Raw genomic sequence first — 22385 nt, forward strand, 5'->3', positions numbered from 1 at the left:
GGGAATTGTTTCCATGAGCAGAACATCCGGTGTTCCAGACTGTAACTTTATTTCTCGAGGTGCTCATCTGATAAGCACTAAGACGCAGAGTTGAAATGTCAAAATGACATTAGAACGTATGAGGGTATTACTTGTGTTTGCTGATGCAGTAGGATAGAAAGTTTCCTGAAATATCCCCTTTGACAACATTTCACTATTTTAATGAAGAACCCAACCGAATAGAGGAAGTGAGTGACAGTGGGATATCCAGTAATGTCTTTCTCAGGAACTTCTTTTTAACTTCTTTCAAAACCACGTGGCCTGGTTTCCTGTTGCGAAATGTACAGGACGAAACGTCTGGTCGCTTCAACGCGTAATCTCGCGTGACCTCAGGAATGTCCTGTGATTGGAAGACTATCTGTTTATTCCACTGCAGAACTTCTGCTGTAATTGTCACATTCATTAATATTCATCGGATTCAACTAATGAACATGGCAGCGTCAAAGACAATCTTCAATGAATTAACTATTGTCTAACTATTGATTCTTGTTTCAATCTTTCACTTGTATGACTCTTCTAGGCCTTATATACAGTATATATATATATATATATATATATATATATATATATATATATATATATATATATATATATGCATGCAATTAATTTGTATTACATTTCTTTCAGTTCTGCTTTACCAGTGGTGTAAAATCCATATTAGTTCATTCATTTCTGACTTTAGTTTTAGTTCTGCATTTGCTCTCCCCTTGAGGAAAATAATGTGAATGATGATGCGTTTACTGTAAGCAGATGAAACGTGACAAGCTAGCCTCCATGTCGATATCTTGACTCCACACCTACATGATATGTAAATTGCCAGGGTTTTTCTGCAGGCCAGTGGAGAGAGATAGGAGCCGCACTAAAACAAATGATGTCAGGTTGTTATTTGCCTACTTAACGCACACGCTCCACTTTTCAGATCGTTGATAAGAGGCTTTTGAAGATGGAATGATTGAGCTTCGGAGGCGTGTGCTGCTGATACAGCTTGTTAGTTAATGAGGAGTTTATAGCTCTTTGTGTGTGCGTGTGTGCGTGTTTGCGTGTGCCACAGGAACCCTAGCATCCTTATTCTGGGGGGAACCATTTGGCGGAAATAGCAGACCTAATTGTGAGCTTGTAGATCGGCTGTTTTTGGTGAGGAGATTTGCTGTGGAACCAATTCGCTGAGATACACGACTGCTGCAGTCTTACATGGATTAAAGTTCTCCGTCGTGGCGACGGATTTCCGTCGTGAGGATTTTTTTAGGGGTCATTTATGAGATCTGTGCAGATCTGCAAAAAAAAAAAAAAAAGTGGGTGGGGGGGTATGTGTATATGCCCGCGGTGTCAATGACATGACCGAAGTCATCAAAATGTAGCCTACTTGCTATTCAAAATGATCTCCAAATTACAAAGCATCCACCATCCCATAGAATTAAAAAATAATCCATCACCAGCGATAAATATCAGCTGCTCAGAGTGCTGCGTTGGTGCTGCGTCACAACCCCTGTAACCCGACACCGTGTTTAAACCCTCAGCAATATACTTAGCTGTGTGGCGGTGTCGTGCGCGGTAAATAGCAGACCTACAAGCTCACAACAGGTCACGAACGGTACGCGTTGTGAGCTTGTAGATCTGCTATGTTTACGGCATGCATTAAGTGCTCCATTCCCAACGCTCACAACGCATCACGAACGGGACGCGTTGTGAGCTTGTAGATCTGCTATTTTTACGGCATGAAATGTTAGTTGTGTTAGTTGTGCTCCGTTCATTCTGACTTAAAGTAGCACGGATTTACCGCTGAAGTTATGGATTTTACTCTGTATGGATGGTGGCAGTGTCCAAACGATGAAATCACAGGAACAATGGAATACACTGTTGTTTTTAATCGAAAGTGGATTACACCACGTAACAGGTAGGATATAATTATTTGTTGCAGGGAAGGGAGCAGTAATTGACAATAAACGTATGCTTAGCTTACGTTCACTTGCATTAAAATAAGCAGCGGAACAATTGCTATGTTTGCCAATCAGAGAGGATTTATTTGTCACTCACAAAAAAATCACCCATACAGGTGTCAATGCCAAAACTCTGGGCGGTGTTTCATTTGTGACGGTATCATGATTGGTTTTCAAGGCAGGAGGCGGGGAGGTTTATCCACCATGCATTGCACTGTTGTGTTTATACTCCCACCTGTGGTAGCGCCGTACCGGTCAGTCGAGCATAAATCATGGAGGCGTTGGTTGTGAATGAAGGCTCTGATGTGACTGTCATTGACAGCAAACTTTAACAACAAACCGTGACTAGCAGTGTTAGTCAAATCACTGGTTCTCAACCTGTGTGTCGGGACCCACAAGGCCCAGGGGGGTCCCCACGTAATTTTTTTGTTTGGGGGGGGTCCCCAGATGACAGTAAAGTGACAATTTTTTTAAAGACCTTTTTAATACAAAAAAAAGAAGGAAGAAATGAAATATAAAATAGCATTACTGCATGAAAAGTAATCAACAAACAATACTATAGGAAATTGTAATTTGTGAAAATAGCTGATCTACAAGCTCACAACACATCATATCTCGGCATGTTGGGAGTTTGTAGAATGTAGATCGGCTATTTTTACTCTTATAGTGTGACACTCTTGTATGATGAAGTAGGGCAGTGGTTCCCATACTTTTTAATTTCATGGACCCCCAGTTTAATAAGCATTAGGCCACGGACCCCCATGTGATACCTCTTTGCTATCTCTGGGACCCCAATCTATACTAAGAAATCCTAACTCTGAGAGTGTACAAATGGAACACTCTCATAGTTAAAGTCATGTAACTCCTCAAGGACCCCTGGGGGTCCCCGGACCCCAGTTTGAGAACCGCTGAAGTAAGGCATTCATTTATGAAAAAACATAAAGTTGAAATATGGAAATACAAGGTTTCGGCCTGACAGCGAAGATATATATATGATTTAATCATTTGCATTTATCCATCAAAACATTATGTTTATTTGTATTTATTCATTTCCTTCACTTGCTGACGTGCTGCTGCGCAACAGGGCAGATATCCGCCAGGCCAGGTGGCCCTACCCAGGCCCATGAAATTCATAGGCAGTCTACAGTAGCCAATTAGAATGAAATCTGCTAAAACTGACTCATACACTAATACAGAACCATATATAGGCAAAATATTGTCTCTGACTCTCTGTCGGTTGGGAAAACTGTTTACCTTTTATTTTAAAACAATTTCTAATGGTGAAAAAAGCCAATCTACGAGCTATAATTATTAAAAATTAAGAAATACTATATATTTTAAATAGTGAAAAATACAGAAAATAGGGGAAAATACAGAAAATCTCTAATCTGTGATTCTAATGTGATTAATGTGACCCCTAGTGAAGTCCAGGGCTGAATGTGACAAATATTGAGACAAATAGGCTATAACCCAATACATAATTTTATGAAATAAATGGGTTATATTTTACAGATACAGTAGTTACACTATTCTTGTACTATATTACAATTAAATCATCCTTAACCTTCAAGTTAAATTCATTATTTCCGTGGACTTAAAAAAATCTTCGTTTTATTTGATTGGCCTTTATTACAGGCCCTACCAGCCTGTAGGGGGAGGTAGAGAGTCACATTATAATACCAGCCTGTAGGGGGAGGTAGAGAGTAACATTATAATACCAGCCTGTAAGGGGAGGTAGAGAGTAAAATTATAATACCAGCCTGTAGGGGGAGGTAGAGAGTAACATTATAATACCAGCCTGTAAGGGGAGGTAGAGTGTAACATTATAATACCAGCCTGTAGGGGGAGGTAGAGAGTCACATTATAATACCAGCCTGTAGGGGGAGGTAGAGAGTAACATATTATAATACCAGCCTGTAGGGGGAGGTAGAGAGTAACATAGTATAATACCAGTCTGTAGGGGGAGGTAGAGAGTAACTTATTATAATACCAGCCTGTAGAGGGAGGTAGAGAGTAACATATTATAATACCAGCCTGTAGGGGGAGATAGAGAGTAACATATTATAATACCAGCCTGTAGGGGGAGGTAGAGAGTAACATAGTATAATACCAGTCTGTAGGGGGAGGTAGAGAGTAACATATTATAATACCAGCCTGTAGAGGGAAGTAGAGAGTAACATATTATAATACCAGCCTGTAGGGGGAGGTAGAGAGTAACATATTATAATACCAGCCTGTAGGGGGAGGTAGAGAGTAACATATTATAATACCAGCCTGTAGGGGGAGGTAGAGAGTAACATAGTATAATACCAGTCTGTAGGGGGAGGTAGAGAGTAACATATTATAATACCAGCCTGTAGAGGGAGGTAGAGAGTAACATATTATAATACCAGCCTGTAGGGGGAGATAGAGAGTAACATATTATAATACCAGCCTGTAGGGGGAGGTAGAGAGTAACATAGTATAATACCAGTCTGTAGGGGGAGGTAGAGAGTAACATATTATAATACCAGCCTGTAGAGGGAGGTAGAGAGTAACATATTATAATACCAGCCTGTAGGGGGAGGTAGAGAGTAACATATTATAATACCAGCCTGTAGGGGGAGGTAGAGAGTAACATATTATAATACCAGCCTGTAGGGGGAGGTAGAGAGTAACATAGTATAATACCAGTCTGTAGGGGGAGGTAGAGAGTAACATATTATAATACCAGCCTTTATTATTTATTAAAAAAAAATTTGCCGCCCGACAGTTAAAGTCTCACTCTTAGAAATTTCTGAAAGTTGGCAGCCCTGTCCCTGTCTTATTCTAGGACAGGGGTAAATTATAGTGATGGGCATATCGATACTTGTTTCGATATATCGATCGATTGTCTGAATATCGTTTGGTATCGATACTTAAAAAAAAACGATACTTTTTCATGTACTTCCGGTTTATCGCAATTTCCGGTTCCGGTATGGCAATTTCCGGTCCCGTTTCCGGTTTGATTCTGTTTCCGGTTCCGGTATCGGTATCGGAAAATCGCCCCCAAAAATATCGGTATCGAATTGAAGAAATGTGGTATCGGCCCATCACTATAAACCGATGCAAGGTTCGGGGGTTTCCCCTTTCACAACGTCCCCCCCCCCCGGTCTGACAATGATTTTCAGGCACCCCCCCCCCCCCATCTAAAAATCCTTTTCAGTCTTGGGATTTTTTCTGGCTTTAATCCCTGAGTCTTAACATCACCTTTACAGCGAAAATCTGATGGCTGACAGTACTGCCATTGACTGCAGGTAGAATAACATTCCATTCTGTGACATATTTTGTTTGGTTGTAGACGTCAAAGCAGATACTCATGTCGGTTTTTTCTTCCACATAACTTGTCAAAAATGGTCCAGTATTCACCCTACTTGTAAAATCAAACCGGAGCCACATGACATTCAGTTGGTGGCGAGCCATCTCCTAAATCATCTCTTTTCAGAAGCACTCTCTGTGATTGTAGTTGTCTTGTCTGGAAGTTCTCCAACTCCGATACGCGGCACTAAAGAGGGAGCCTGGATAATTTAAGAACTTTATTTATGCATTTCATCAGCATAAATGTTCTTCTGGCCCAAGATCAAAAGGATGGGGGAAATCTGAATTTCTTAATGAAAGTAATTTCTTCTTCTTTTATTCCCATCCTCAGGGTCATGTGCCTCTGTGCGATTAGAGAATGAACGTGAAACTCGGGTCTCTCCGGAGAGACGCGTCGTCGCGAGGTGGAATCACTTGGTTGGTTAAGTTCCAGCTCAGTCGGTCTAGGAATCTCTAAGAGTACAAGAAGAAGGGCAGTTTGGATGGCGCAGTGGTAAAGTGCGCGCCTACCACTAGCCGGGGGTTCGAATCTACCACGACGCATTCAGCTTTGACGAGCGTCTATAGTCTATACGAACACAATTGGCCTGTGTTCGGGTGAGGGAAGCCGGCGGGGAGGGTGATATTTGTAACATACTCCTACGCGAGCTTTGGGAATGCACTGCGGATTTGTAGCGGAAGTTGAGAGTTGTGTAAGTCCCGGGAAAGACGCGCTGTAATTGGCCAGTAGTCACTTTGAGTTTGAGTGTCAGTTGGGGCAAACGCAGTCCCCACAACATCATTTACTATTCTGTGCCTATCGGTACATAACTCGGCCGGGGCTGAGTAGGCTAAAAGCGAACTTCGCAACGTTCGGCACGGCAACTCACGCCCTCTCGTGGCTCAAATTCGCTTGAGACTGCGCCCCTCCGTCGCGGTCCGGTCCAAAACTATACTTTAACGGCGAAAAAAAGTAGACCGCGGTTGTTTAAAAAAGTATTGTCTCAAGCAGGAGTCGAACCTAGACTCCCAGTGATAGTGGATTGGGAGCCTAATGATTAGCGAGGTGCGCCACTGTGGCCGGTGCTGAGATTGGGTATTCGGGCTGTATTAGAATGTGACGTCCTAACTCTTCTAATGTAGAAGAAAGAAGTCCCCGCGCGGGCGCCCGCCCAACAAATCCGCCGTGCACTACTATATATAGCTACTCCTACAGGCTGGGGCAGGAAGTGTTGGGTGGGAGGTGTAGGATGGAGGCTCTGCGAGCCAGTAGGATACAACACACAAATGTGTGTGGGGAGGAATTAATTGGCTAAATTGGGGAGAAAAAAGCGGTAAAAACCTCCCAAAAACCTCCCAGAAGAAGAAACAAGGGGTGCCGCTAGGTTAGTGGTCCAGGCGCATAGCATACCACATATAGGATCTAATGCGTTGCGGGTTCGAATCCCGATCCCAACGACCTTTGCTGCGTGTCACTCCCTTTCTCTCTCTCCCTGTTTCCTATCTCTCTACTATCAATAAAGGCAGAAAAGCCCAAAAAATATTAAAAAAACTAAACATTGGATTGTACTTTTCATTCACTCCTTCAAAACACCACTGCAGCTTTCGTTACAGTAAAGATGAGCTATTTCACTGCAGTGCATACGTTTTCAGTAAAACATTCACACCTTGTTAAAAGCAAATCTACTGCTCCAAGAACTTCCTTTGATTCTGACAGCATGAATGAACCATTATTAGTACCAAGACTGAGCACTTAATGGTACTGTGACCATAGTCGTTGTCAATTATCTCTGTATGTTTTGTACCGCTCATGAAAGAGGCAATCCCTGCTACAGTTAGTATGAGCAAGTAATTAATTTCCTTTATTGTACGTGTGCTTAGGTCAGCTAATTTCTGACTGACGTATTTTGACTGATAACAGATTGTTCTAGTGCATAAGAAATGTTATGAATAATTTCACTTCACTTTGATTATCTTTTCTATTCAGTCCAAACACCACAAACTGTAGACATGATTCAAGTCTTTTCCTTGAGCCGGATGTGGGTTTCAGCAACTCCCTGAGAAAACTTTGTCTACTAAATCTATCTAATGATGATATGCAAAATATGTCAAACACACAGCCAAGAATTGCCTGAATGCATTTTGTATACCACAGTGATTGCCATCTAGTAATGTTTCCGGCAAGGTATTGGCGTTGGCATTCACTAGGCATTTATCTAGGCCTGGACTTTGCATATTGCTGTATGTGGAACAATGCTGGCGTTTATGTTAGCGAGGTTCACCTCTTCCTCTGGATGACTTGAGTCACTCAAACCGTTAATTCCTTTCAGTAATGGACAGGAACACAGTCACGTCTGTTATCTGTGCCAATCTAGTTCCCTGTTCTACGCATCGATATCTCTGTCCTCCAACCTCAACCACCTCACAGGCCTGCAAAGGGCAGGGCAGAAATCAGCCTTTGTCCTCTCCACTTCCCTGGCTCCCCTCCAAAGACGACTTATCACTGCCTGTTTGAATACCGAGTGATGGAGATAAACTCGACAGTGGCTCAATTAAAGTCCCTTTTTGCATGAAGTGGTTCCTAATCGTGTTCAACAATGTAAGAACGGCGTCAGGCGACCGTTATTGTTTTTTTGTTTTTGTACTGTCTGATGTAAAGCAATAGCCCGGGGTGTCCCACCACGGCCTGTGTTGGACCCCCGTTTCCGTGTTTACACGCCTAATGAGATCAAAAGTGCGTATGTGTACAAAATGCCAGAAGGCTGGTCATCTCATCTTAGTGATGCTCGTATTGAGGCTTTGTTTCAATCTCGCCATGTTTATCAGGTGTTTTCCAAGAAACCCATCCATCACAGGACAAGTTTGTCTGTGGATTTACAACAACTTTTGAGTGAATCAAAACAAAATTCTCACAAAAGAAATCCAATTAAAAAGAAATCACAGGGCAGAAGCAAATACACATTGCTGGATAGCGGAGGCCTCCAGCAATATTTGCTACCTAAATCCCTTGTTAATTGGTTGGCTCAGACCTGAATTGAAATGCATAAGAGAAAGTTCTCGGCCCGTGGATGCAAAGGCTGAGATGTAAAACATTTAGGCAGAGTGCTCCACTTCGGAGGAAAACGCTTTAACCACTTTAACCCTATGTACTTCATTGATGTGCTATTTTCGCAGTATGTTTGCCTATTACGACATGCCCAGAATAGGGATACTAGGGTTCATGCGGTTAATTTAGCAGGATGAGAGAACACTCAAAATACACTCAAGTACACTCTGAGTACACTCAGAGTGGGATGACTCTGCCACTTCTGGAGACAGCTAGCCTGGCATGACCAGACTAAAACATTTCACTCTGGGATATTTGTCTGGTTTCCAGACTAGGAGACGGCATCCCACAAATCTGCATTGTGATTTATGTCATAGTATTTTATTTTTTCTCTCTCTCTCTCCCCAATTTAGCCATTGCCAATCCCACTCACTGCCAACCCCTAGTGTTGGTCTGGGGAGTGTGTAGACAACTACATGTCTTGACTGATACACATGAAGTCACCAGCCGCTTCTTTTCACCTGACAGTTAGAAGTTTCACCAGGAGGGTGTAAAGCATGTCCAGAGCATCTCTGCTCTGAACAGGAACCCTGACTAACCTGTTGTAGTCGCAAGTGCAGCGAGAGAGATCGTCCTCCACACCCGGCTTCTCACCCGCAAGCACAGTCAGTTATGTTAGTTGGAGCGCCCGGCCAAGCTGGAGGCACCATGGCGGATTCAAACCCCAGTGTCCATGGTACTTTACAAGTTTTTTACAAGCTCACTGAGCTGTTTGCCTATTATGACATGCCTATAGTCTGGACACTATAGTTCATGTGGTTGATAAGACTTTATAAGCACCATAACAAACAAACGATAGTCTAGCTTGCTAGAAACTCCCAGTAACACAGGGCTTGCTACTGGATTGACAGTGGTCACATCTTTCCGCAGACAATGCGATCAAGTCCCTACTTGAGTCTGTGATGGTGAATACTTGTCATCTCTCTCCCTCTCACCCCAGTTCAGTTATGAAAGCTGCCTGTGCTTCCACATAGAGACCCTATATCCCGGAAGAATCATTCAACTCTCCTCTCCTTAATTCTCCATTTCCATTTATAGTGACCTGGGGAGCTGAGCGTGTCAGAGACACATAATATTGGAAAGGGATGGAGTCCATACATTTGCTTTGAAACCCCTTTGAAGCTCACCTATTAGGGTGTTACGACTACCAGGAGAGAATAGGAAAAATGACCAGGAAAAGACATTGCGTAAAATCTGGGTCAGTGATTGTTTCCATCAAGCAGCCACTCTATTACCACCTTGCATAAATGTCAGTAGTCTAAGGATGTGAGAAAAAAAATCATCTTTACAGTCATGTTAACTGCTTGAAGAGCAACAAACGCATTCAATGGTTGAAAGTTTGTTTAGGAGTTATGTACTTACAGGAGCCACAGTAGTTTGTCATGTTTTATTAAATGTTTGCTTAACACAGAGGGGAACTGTGCGTGTTTTGTATTAGACTATCTTCTCTTTTGGAGAATGGTGAAACATAAACCTGTACTGTACATTGTTGTTCTTTTTTTAGAAAGCCATATATCGCTGCAGCTCCCCCAACCCCTATATTTCTGCCAACACAAGATAAAATTTGAAGTGTTTATACTCTTCAACACAAATATTTCCCAACAAGCCCGGGAGTGAAGCACTGCTGCAGCCATTGGTCAAGTTCCCCCTGGCAACCTCTCATGTCACAAAACATCATTTATATTTAGCAATTCACAATAACTTCCATCCCTGCCTTTGGCTCCTTTTTCAAAGACAGTGATATGTGTATTTTCTCTGTTTGGTTTAGCGTGACACAGAAAGACATTCTCACAACTTTGCAAAAAAAAAAATGTTTCGCAGATTTATTCCGGGGACCTTGAAGACACAAGGGGCAAATGAGATGCGTTGCCATGCTTTTTCCCCCTCCTTATCAGTGGTAATTGAGAATGTTGTCAATTATTTGACTTTTTCGGTATCAGCAATTATACAGCTGATGTGTACATTTATTTAACCACTTTCAACCGGTGGCAAACATTTTCAGACGTTTTCGAAAATGTAAAAAAATGGCCAGAAATAGCAGATCTGCAAGCTTCTATTTTGCAGCATACAAGCCTCAAGCTCAGCATACATGCTCACAACACACTTTGATGTGATGCGTCGTGAGCTTGCAGAATGCAGATCTGCTATTTTGGTCATTTCTTAATAGGTCTTCAGTGGTTAAATAAAAATATATATATTAACAAAATATCAGTCAAAACTTCAGTAATTGGTGGTCTAGGCCTCGGCATCAGACCCATAAATCTGGCATCGGTCGGGCTTTAATGAAGACAAATTGTCCATCCACTTTCTATTTTGGAAGGTACGCTTCTAACGAAAAGGAACTAATTAGGTACTAGTTACCAACGGTGAGAGTAACGGCAATCCTTCATCTCCCTGATTGGCTTAGCTGGTTCTTTGAAGAAGTTGGTCAGTGGGGCTGTGTGTCACAGGGGTTAATTGCTTACAGAGGGTGCCATGTTTGTGGTTTTATGTTATAATCTGCGTTGCCCATATCTGTTCGGCTTTACTCATGTCCTGCCAGGCTGCTGCAAGGCCACTTACAGTAATTACTAGAAATCCTAACATTAGGAGCCCTTCCCTCCTGAGAATGTACTCATGAATAGACCATTTCAACCAGTTGAGACCAAAATGCACTGCATCAGGCACTCTCCTGTCCCAAGCCCATGTTATTACCACAATATTGCTTGCTGAAAATAATAGATTTTCAATCCAAAGATGTGATCAGTTTTTTTGGGCAGAGCAAAAATACATTGTTCGTCGAAGTATATAGTATAAGCTAAGAAACACAGCTAAATACTGGTATTTTAAGTGCAGTACAACTGTTGCAAGTTGCACAATGTCATGACAGAGAATTGGAAGACCACGGTAATAGAGAGGGTTTTCTTTTCCCAGACAATACCCTTAATCTAGTTCTGGCTCTTCAGGCGGAATTGCAGAGAGATAGCCAAGGTCATGGAAGCCAAGTTGTTTAAATGTAATTATGTTCATTATCTAGTGTTGTACTTCTGTTATTTAAAAGTAAATGGCTTCTTTTTTTTGTCTCATTGGCTAAGCTTCCCAAATGATTTTCCCATTCTGCTATTGTAAAGGAATAAGTGCACATAGTAGCGCCCGGCCCGTCAGTTATCAGCAGAAAATTATGATTGACAGTAAGGCTGATGAGCTTGTCTGTCTGTCTGTCTGTCTGTCTGTCTGTCTGTCTGTCTGTCTGTCTGTCCTCATGCTTAATCTTTACAAGGAAACACCACAAAGTCAGGATTTGACTTTAGCTGCTGCAGGCTCATTTAAATAGACTTAATGGCCCTCATTTATCAATGGAACGTATAAACCGGCGTATATTTTTCCATATATTCGGCCGTACGCCAACGTCGAAGTCACATTTATCAACGAATCCTACACAGCCGATCCGAGCGTACATTTGGTCCCAGCCTTGATAAATCTCACGTCTGAAAACGAGCGTCATTTAAATAACACGCCCTAAAATATTCTGGAAACACCCTGATTTTACGACATGAAAGAACCAAAAAGAAAGAGTTTCGCCGGCTCGCCTCGCCTCGCTGCCTGTCAAGTCACGCACACGCCTCTCTCTCTCTCTCTCTCTCACTCACTCACTCACACACACACACACACTCACTCACGCACGCACGCACGCACGCACGCACGCGCGCAACTGTGTCTTTCATGTAATCCGTAGCGGTACAATCTTTGTCACGTAGGCTTGTAGCCTACATGAATGACATATTATGATAACAATCACATCACCATGAATGGAATACGTTTGCATATTAATTTATTTACCCCATACCGAGCAGTGCATGTTCGAGTTACACTAAAATAAAGCAGTCAGACTCGGCAAGGCTGCAGTGATTCCGTGCCGCCACGTTAATAAGAGATTGGAGCGTCGGGTTTATATCCTTAACCCAGCCAGGTTGTAGTCTTCATAACTCTCTATGACATAACTCCATAACATAGGACAAGCTACTGTAAGTTTGTACACCTCACTGTCCATGAAAAGATCGTCGGGAGTCCCAAAAATGCGCTCGCAGAAGCGCTGTATATTTTGAAAATAGCAGATCTACAAGCTCACAACGGTTATATTTAGAGTTGACTACACACCGCCCACACACCTGTCATATCGGCGTGATGGATATCCAGGTAGTCAGATCCAGAGGCTCGCACTCGCAGCCGGAGTGTGGCGGGATCGCGGCCTCCATATGCTCAGCAGCGTTGCGTTCACGTGTGGATTTCAGCTGCCATACCCGCACCGTGTGGAGCACAATGATAACCGCCGGTGGCATGTACCCCCTCCCTGGTTATTTGTTTGTTTTGTTTTTAAGATAATATGTTTGATAGTCACAGTGAGTAGAGAGACAGGATAGGCGAAAGAGAGAGAAGGGGTGACTAACAATAATGTACAATTTAGGAACTTACATGAACCCTAGCGTCTATTCTGGGTCGAACGTTCTGTGAACATAGCTCAAAACATGTTGCGACGCGTTGTGAGCCTGTAGATTGGCTATGTTCGGCAAAGAGATTTGGTAAAAAGGAGCGGAGCCTGTATTGAGCCCTGGGGGACCCCAGTCAACCAAGTATAGGATTTAAGTAGTTCGCATTTAGCAGGCGCTCTTATCCAGAGTGACTTACACAATACAAGATAGACTTGCAGCAAATGGCCTCGAGACGGATTTGAACCAAGGCCAACTGCGGCAAGGCTTTAGCCTTGACATGGTACACACTCTACCAGGTGTCCTACCCAGGCGCCCCCTCCCTTGTTTGTTTACTGGTCGTCTGAAGCGTCTCCTCAGCTTTTGTGCTGACTCTGACATCAAATATTCATGGCTGTCTGCATTAGCTCGCAGAGTTCTAATTGAGTTCTGTATATTCAGACATGATTAACTTGATCTAATTCCTCAAAGGAGTGAGCCAATTAGATAGCACTTGCCTGAATAGGATCTGGCTTCTTAGTACTTCTCCAGACTTGCCGAGACAATTATGCGCGCATACAAGTGTGCTGCATGGTGGGTGTGAGCCACACTCAAGCAGGTCATTACTTCTTATTACTGTATCGCACTGTACGGAGCTGTCGTATCCATTGCAAGCTGCAGTAGCGAATGAATAGCACAGGCCCTGTTATTAGAATATACTGTTTGGACAAGGGGAGAAAAAAGGGATTCAGAATACTGGGCCCTGTAAACCCTCCTCATGTCTCTTGTCGAAGCACATTTCCTGCCCCCAGGAGTAAGCCAGAGAAGAAAAAATCTCTGTGGCCCAACGCTGACCCACCACAATGTCACTCTAACTCATGGCATGAGAGAAGTACTGCCTGGGTCTTTGTCAGGTTCTCTCTGTAACCGGAGCAGGAGACATTACCCAATGTCCAGAGGGGTCACATTCTGCTGCCCAGCTGAATTTAAGGCAGACAGGCAGCCCAGCTACAGTACTTTGCCTCAGCTGGAGAAGGGATCAGGACCCCGCTGCCACCTTTTTTTTTTATTAATAATGAACCTGACACAGATCTGCATGTCAGCTAGGGCTGGGTGATAGGTATGGATAAAATCAAATATCTACGATATACGAAATACCTCGATATCGATATTGTGACGATAATGTCGTATTGTGATGATAATATACCATATATATTTTCTTTAAAAAAATAACAGTTTTATAAGCTCACAACGCACATTGTGAGCTTGTATATCTGCTGTTTTTACCAGTTGTGAAAGTATAAAATAAGGCTTAAATTACAGTATTGTAACCAGGAAAAGACAACACTTGTATTGATACATTGCCCAGCCCTATTGTCAACAAAAATTGTGAACAAAATAATATGATACTTCTCTGGGAAAAGATGTGGCTGCTGCACTTGTCACAGCACCGAGTGTGGTTAGATTTATAAATGTTTCAATCACGTTTGGCACTCGTGCCATTCTGTTTAAGTTTGTCTGTATTCATGGAGTGTCCGTGGAATGGAAGAGAGACCTCCGGGGGGGCAGAGCTCAGTGGCAGTCAGCGCCGGTAAGGGATTGCAGAACTAAGGCTGAGTCAGGGGCTGCCTTTGGTAATAAACTGTCCTGGCCGAGATATAAACTAAACGCGGAAGACAAATCAAGATAGGAGGGTTCTGGCGGGATGCCATCCCATTCCAGCACACGCTGGTCATCCATAAGCCAGCGTCTATTTATTACACGGACAGACACATTTTTCAGCTGGGCTGAACAGGGCGAACGGCACCTTGTGCTTGAGCGGAAACAGGGCCCCTTCAGGTCACAGGCATTGAGCCCTGGAACACTCACCCTGTCTGACTGACATGTATACACACACACACACACACACACACACACACACACACACACACACACACACACACACACACACACATTAATGACTGTCACAAATGTTCTCTCTCTGAATTATACAGCTGATACTTTCAAGGTCAGCGCTCCCCGGAGTGAACTGAGCCGGGAGTTAGTAAAAGCCTTAGAAGAGTCGCACACCAGTTTCACAGCCAACATACATAACGGTTTGCTAATGCGTGCACCGTGTGCGCACTCATACACACACACACACACACACACACACACACACACACACACACACACACACACGCGCACAAGCCTCAATCGACTGTCTAGGCAGCCGTTTTCGTACCTGGTAGGAAAATACTGGGTGCTGTGTGTAGTGATTTACACAACACGGTTATAAAAGTCTAATGCGCTTCATCAGAGGAGCGAGACATGTCATGTAAAAGCCCCGTCTTAATATGCGCATAATGCTTTGCATGTGAACAGTTGCACAGACAGATGGAACGAGTCCCGCACCGCCAGGGAACGCTGTCCATGGAACGTCGACGGAAAGTAATTACCCATGTGAAATGAAATGAAATGTAAATGTAGAGACCGATGTCAAGGACGGGAATCCTCCTAGACCGTCTGATGGGGGGGGGGTGTTAGACCCCACCTCAGGGAGGCAAAATGTCAGGAGGTTTTGCACTGGATAACCTTCACAGGAAGTAGAGGGAAAGTCTCTATGCACTCAAATCTTTAGTGTTCTTTTAACTCCGAAAGGGTCACTTTTTTTCACGGTTAAATGTGCACTCCTGATTTTACTGTGTTGGGCTTCATTACATCGAGCCCCCCTCTCCAGGTGACAAAGAACTAGGTACTCTACACACACACCCGAGCGCATGCGTGCACACATACACACGCAAGTACGCGTGCACACATCAGACCAATACATCAGGGAAGGGTGGAGTTCCCACAGTCCCTCCAACTGTGTGAAGATTTAAATGAGCTCCCAATGTCCCTCACAGGAATCTGGCAGGTTCTCTTGGCTACAAACCTCCACTACTTGGCTGGAGACTGTGGAAAACACATTGAAACTGGATTTTTGCTTCTTATCTCCAATGCCTTTTGATCAATTTACATTTAGCGCTGAGTCGCCGACAACAACAGGCCTATCTGTTGCCTTTTCCCAGACTTTGAATAGAAAAGGACCTGATTGCTCCCGGCGGCTCTCAAGTCAATGTTCCACAGATTTTTCATTTCACCTCTTGAAGGTACAGTAGATATCCTTCCAACAGTGTTGCTCACGTACTGTACTTGTTGAGAAATTGAGCAGCGGTTTATTATTAGTGTAGATGTCAGACATGCAGCATCTACTGTAAATGCCCCTAAATACTGACATTTTTGCCAATTCTGTAATGCAATATGCATGAGTAGTTGAATTATTAAGTTGATCCCAAGTCAGATGTTACTGCAGGTAATTCTCTCCTCAAGTATTGTCTTTGATGGAATACCCATGCAGACATACATGTATAAATGTAAGAGTCTTCAGGGTGTTGTACTGTAGATGCTCTCCTGAGCCGCTTTGGAGTCAAATGAGAATAACTCAATAATGTACCTACTATACCAGGCAGCAGCATACCCTTGTAGAGAAATCCATGTACATCGGCAATGAATAAAACACTCAAATAATTTTCTGAACTTATCCAAAGGTTGGATAAGTGAGGCTAACCTAAACGCACCTTAAAAAGCTTGTGTAGCTGTAAATTGCCTGAAAAGTGTGTTAGGAGCTTCACAGTAAAACATTACAATTCATAGTCAAAGTTGTTTGTGACTTTTGAACTTCCATCATGTACTGTACATGCACTATGCGCTGCGTTATTTTCACGCAAAGATGAACAGAGTACAGGCGGATACCTGGATCACCTGGTAAGAGCACATATACCATATAAATAAGGCAATCGTCCTTCCGGCAACTGGCCCGGGTTCGAAACCGACCCGAGGATCTTTGCTGCATGTCATCCCCTCTCCTGCCTTTCCTGTCTCTCCCTCTCTCTCTCATTGTCACAAAAACGTGAACAGAGTAATGGAACATCACTACATGTTTACACATAATAATAGAAAGCCTTGATCCCATGTGCCAACATGATTTTTATCAGCGGGTGCTGCTAGATTTCATCTTTTCAAACGCTGAGTGAAAGAGATGCTGTTTGAGGAGCTTCAAAAAAGTATTCTTGCCTCAGGAAGTCGGCAGGTAAACCCTGACTCGTGGTTCAAGCCACGGTTTAAACCAATGTCCCTTACTCAATGGACACGGCGTAAATAAATAAGTACGGTAAACAAACTTGGTGGTGCGCAGATCTTTCTAGTAAGTGTTTGTTTGTTTGATATCACTGGAGTTGAGGTTGGGTAAACGCGAACGTGATTTAATTCACTGGGCCACGACCAGCACATTCTGTGAGAGTTTGGACGCAGACTGTATCAAATCAACTGCAAACTTGGCCCGCTGTGAGCACGGCGTGCCAGGGCATAAATCGTTCTGCATTCTCGCTGTGGACTCAATGCCTCCCCTCCTGTCAGCCTGACTCTGCCATGTAAAATGAGAACGGATAGGTGTAAAAATGTGTGACCATAAAAATAAAAATAATTAAAGACGGTGGGAGCAGATAGTGAGCAGCTTAAAGTTTGTGATATGCCAGTGCAGATTTCAGATTGTTGTTGACTAGTTCATCTGCAGACATCTGTCTTCAGGCATTGTTTTACTATCAACAGTGGACATAGAGACGCCTATCTTTCTCTCTCTCTGGACTCATTTCTCTCTATTGCCTAATTTGTGCTATTGTCCGATGAAAATACCAGATCTACTAGCTCACGGAAAATAGCACAGCGTTCACAACTGCGACGCGTTGTGAGCTTGTATATCCGCTATTTTCAGCGTGCGACACCGCCGCGCGACAAAGCACAAATCACGGCATAACTCAGACAGGCACTCTATCAAGCTTGTGTCTCACGTGTGAGGATCTGTGCACGGGGGACCTCTTAACTTGCGGCGCTGTGCTTTGTTTGCCATCGCAGCCTTTATGTCGACAGACAGCCGTGTCAAACGCTGTTTGACTGTTCTGGGGCTAAATCATGAGGCCAGCCCTGGCAGGCCTGGCGAGGGCATCAGTGTTGCGTGGCGGTGTTGGCGTGCACAGAGACTACTACTACAAGCTCCTTTTTGTAGGAAATTGAAAAAGCTTATACACAAAAAAGATGCCCACAATTGACTTTTAACTTAAGCCACTCAACCCATCGGTTCAGTGAGAGTCAGGCTGACCTAAATTCACTTTCACCTCATCTGCCTAGACATTTGTTTAGCCTTCTGGGCAAACACTTAGAGAAATGTATGAGGCCGAGAAGAAAAAAGAGAGGGAAAAAAAGCAATACATGTGCTTGAATACATCACATTTAGAAAGGGGTGGGGGGGTACAGCCCGGGCATCTACAGACAGATACAGCCCTCTAGTGGCAGGTTGCAACTGGAGCTCTCACATACAGAGGGCAGCAGGGCCAGACACTTACTGTATGCCCCGTATTCTAAACCAGTGATTCTCAACCACTTTTTTTTTATTTCAAGGACCCTCAGTTTGATATTGCATTAGGCCATGGACCGCCATTTGATACGACCTCTGTGACCCCAGTCTACACTGTAAAAACGTGTGTTAATTCAACTCTGTGTACAGATGTAGCCAGGTCCATTCGGTTCAATTTGAACACTTTCAGAGGGACAATTTGGTTCCTACAGTATTTCTCAATCATTTAGCTGGAGACCTCCTGGAACCCCCTCAAGGTCCCCTATGGGCGTTGATGACCTGATGAAGACCCGAAGGGGTCGAAACGTTGTGTGCTGTGTGCGGACTTCCTCTTCTTTCTATGGTGTGTATTTTTGAGTCCAGCACCTGCACATTTTTATGGAGATGTGCGTGCATCCCTTTTTGTTCTGACCCCTATGGGCGTTCCCATACCTCACGTTGAGATCCAGTTTTATAAGTCCCTTTGCATAAGTTGCAAACAAACCACATTCAAAATACAAATGCAATATTTTACTCGCTTTGATGTCAGTCCCTTTGTTAAAGTGAATGTGCGGCTAATGAATGTCCAGTGTTTCCCGACACAAAGAAGACAAAAGTTAGGAGTGCTGACTTCAATTAATTCACAGACCCTGAAAGGAGGTCGGACTTCGGCCAATAATTGCGGCCACAGCATTTTGGCGCCCGAAATTTGCAATTTGGGTTTTCGAGTAATATACCCATTACAGTGGCCTGGAGGAAATGTGTGCTGTGAAATCACATGCTCTAGTTAAACCAAACAAGGTACAGTATCCCCACATGAAGAGCAGATGAGAATAAGCAAGTGGAAATGCAGACCGATGAGTAAGAGTTGAGTCAAGGGCAGCGTGTTAGTTTTTGGCACTAGCCTCTCGTTAGTATACTCAGGTTGCAAACACATTCCTTCACTTCCAACCCCCCCCCCCCCCTGTCTCTCTCTCTGTGTTTCTCTCAGAAGGGGTAGAGAAGTGAGGCGAACCTCGAGGGTTCAGTGCAGCAAGCTCATTAAAAGCTTTATTCCTCTTCCAGGATGGAGGAGGGTTGCGATACGGACATTGTTTATACACAAACGTTGCCCTGGGATTAATGTTTATTTCTATTACACTGTCGGAAGGGGGGAGGGGGGGGTGAATACGAAAATGGAGCTCGTCTGCACTCATGCTTTTCATGAAATAATGCCACTGCTGGAGTGCTTTGAAGAAACAGCCCCATTCTTTTAAAGCCTCTCTTTTTTATTTTTTGTTATTTTTTTTACTGTGGCTCACCCCTCAAGTCATACATCAGCTGCTCCCATCCCATGCCTTCTCACCAGCCAATCATGGCAGCATGGGCTGTGCACCCCATCCGAGGAGTTACAAAATCTTGGAGTTGCACACTGTCACGCAGGCCGAGATTGCGTCATATCGCCGTACGCCACGCAGTCCACATGAAACATGGATTGCGCAATTCAGGGTGCACAGAACGCGCTGCCATGATGAGCTGGCTCCAAGTAGTAGACCACAAGAACAGAGCAAAGACAACTACAGAAGAAGTGGCCAAGTTCGTTGCTATGGTGATCAGAAGGTCCACTCAAAAGCATTTTTTGGTTGCCACTCTGACCGCAATAACGATAAAACAACATGACTTTAGCGGAGACTGTGTGCACTGCCCACCTCCAAGACCGCACAGACCACAGGAAGCATGCTCTGAGCAGCACGTGGGGGGGGGGGGATGGCACAGCGCAGTGTTGCTACACACCCCAAGCTCTGTTTGGAAACATTGTGGCCGCTACAACAAGAGCAGCTGAACCGTGCTGTTCTCAGCCCGGCCAAGCGTACAGAGAGAGAGAGAGAGAGAGAGAGAGGGAGAGATCAGAGGGATGCAGACATCCAGGAAATGCCTGGGCAGAACAGCCTATGCTCCAGAGCGGCCCCTCAGCCCCCCCGCCTCCCACCACACACGCACAGACACACACACACACACGCGTGCGTGTGCGCCACATCCCCTCATTGATCAGCCCTCACATGATATATCCATCCCCCTGTAATTGCATTGCTGTTTAGAGAGGCAATCGTTATTTATGAAATATTGGAATAACAAATGGTGTCTCCCAGTAGATATTAAGAAGAGGGATGCCACAGATAAGTCAGAGGCAGACGGCTGCCACGACCCCCACCCCCACAACACACACACACACACACCCACCCACCCACCCACCCACACACACACAGAGATGCACGCACACCACCACCACCCCCAGTGGGCTGGCTGCCCGGTCGCCTGGCTGCAGAAAACCTGCAGTCATCACAAAGTGGAAGTATTTACTGCCCGCACTTGCACGTATTGGGAAGGCTGGGGGGAGGAGGGGCAGTTGAAAAACGACCGGGTTTGTGTTCGAGGGAGCTGCTAATCAGATTCCTGGGGCTTCGGGGCCATCCGAGGACAGCCCTGCCAGAGCTGTTTAGTGTCGATTTATCTGCTGCATGGGCCCCGAGTCCCGACACGTGCCTCTTCAGGAAAACGGGTGGTTTCTGGTCCTTGGATGCCGATTGGCTCAGACTGTGTGCTATTCAGTGGCGATATTCACCTTATACTCGTCACACACAGAGATTAGAGTTCTGAGGATGATTATTGTTAGGCCTTTAGCCATGAACCCAAGCGTCCCTATTCTGGGCATGACGAAATAGGTGAGCATCCGGTGAATATAACCAGTCTACAAGCTCACTACACGTGGCAGTGTGACATGTTGTTAGCTTGTAGATCGGCTATTTGGAGATTTGGTGTCGAGGGGGAAAAGGAGGGGACCAAGTATAGACCCATGAGGGAACCTACAGTAGTCAACAAAGTACAGTATATAGGCTTTAAGTGCTTAAAGGACTTCACCCATCTTCATATACTGTAATTGGTCCTCACTTATTATATGGTACCATTTTTTTCTACTCCGTCTGTGTCTGAGGAGGGCTGTGGACATTTCAGAAACCTGCCTACCAGTGACATCATCATTAGGCAGGTTTTTTTTTTTCAAAGATTACATTTTTGTATGTTTTATTAACGCAAGAACAATGGCTAACTTGTTAGTTAGCATGGCTAGCATGCTAACTTTCCGGGAATAGAAAGCCTGCAGTTTCTCTCAGCTTGAATTCCCCATTGATGATGTCACTGGTAGGCGGGTTTCTGAACTGTCCACAGCCCTCCTCTGAGACACAGACGGGGTAGACAAAAATGGTACCATATTATAATAAGCATGAGGACCAATTATATAAGAAGAGGGGTTAAAAATGGGTGAAGTCGTCCTTTAAAGGCCCTATTGGGAATGCCTCATTACAAAAACGTCATCATCAGTTCCTGTGTCGTAGTGTTGTGCACGTTGACTGTGTAAGACAAGGGCTTAGGTTTAGGGTCCGGTTTAGAAAAGGAACTATTAAAGTGAGGGTTAAGGATGTAGTGGCGAAGGCTAGGGTTAAGTGTTTGAGGAATTCATGCAGTCAATTGAAATCAATGGACAGTCCTCACTGACATACTGTAGTACAATAATACATAATTAATACAATTCTGTGTGTGTGTCTACAGAACACTTTGGAGTCCTGTACCATCTGCAGTAAGCCTATCATGGAGCGCATCCTGCGGGCCACAGGAAAAGCCTACCACCCTCATTGCTTCACGTGCGTGGTGTGCCAGCGCAGCCTGGATGGCATTCCCTTCACTGTGGATGCTGCCAACCACATCCACTGCATTGAGGACTTCCACAAGTAAGGATCATTCTATTGCTCAACGAACGGATGTTCCGTGGGACGAAAACGATGTATTTTCAAATTACAGTCTTTATCCTTCCAAGATTTCATACAGAATGTACAACACTTAAAGTGATGTTGACCTTTTATAAAACCTTGCATTGCTGCATACCTCCATTCCACGAAAAGAAGTCATTGAACATAAACTTATTAGGAAAGTTAATTTGCTGTATTCATGTTACCCTGTTATGACATGCCCAGAATAGGCACACGAGGGTTCATGTGGTTAATGTCCTGCGTCACACACGGTGTTGTGTCTGATGTGTAGGGGTGTGCCGATACACTAATTTCACGAAACGATACGATACGATATTGGGCTCACAACTT

At 44.1% G+C, this 22385-nt stretch overlaps 1 protein-coding gene across 7 annotated transcripts in view; it reads left to right on the forward strand.

The window, feature by feature from the left end:
- lpp (LIM domain containing preferred translocation partner in lipoma) overlaps window positions 1–22385 on the forward strand; it is a 185554-nt gene that overhangs the window by 154864 nt on the left and 8305 nt on the right. For all 7 annotated transcript variants that reach the window (XM_080431290.1, XM_080431296.1, XM_080431291.1 and 4 more), the window contains one exon: window positions 21838–22016. In XM_080431290.1, coding sequence (XP_080287416.1) covers window positions 21838–22016 — 179 coding nt within the window. The remainder of the gene's footprint in view (window positions 1–21837; window positions 22017–22385) is intronic.

Source organism: Gymnoscopelus braueri (assembly GCF_963280865.1).
Source record: "Gymnoscopelus braueri genome assembly, chromosome: 6".
Taxonomy (NCBI): Eukaryota; Metazoa; Chordata; class Actinopteri; order Myctophiformes; family Myctophidae; genus Gymnoscopelus; species Gymnoscopelus braueri.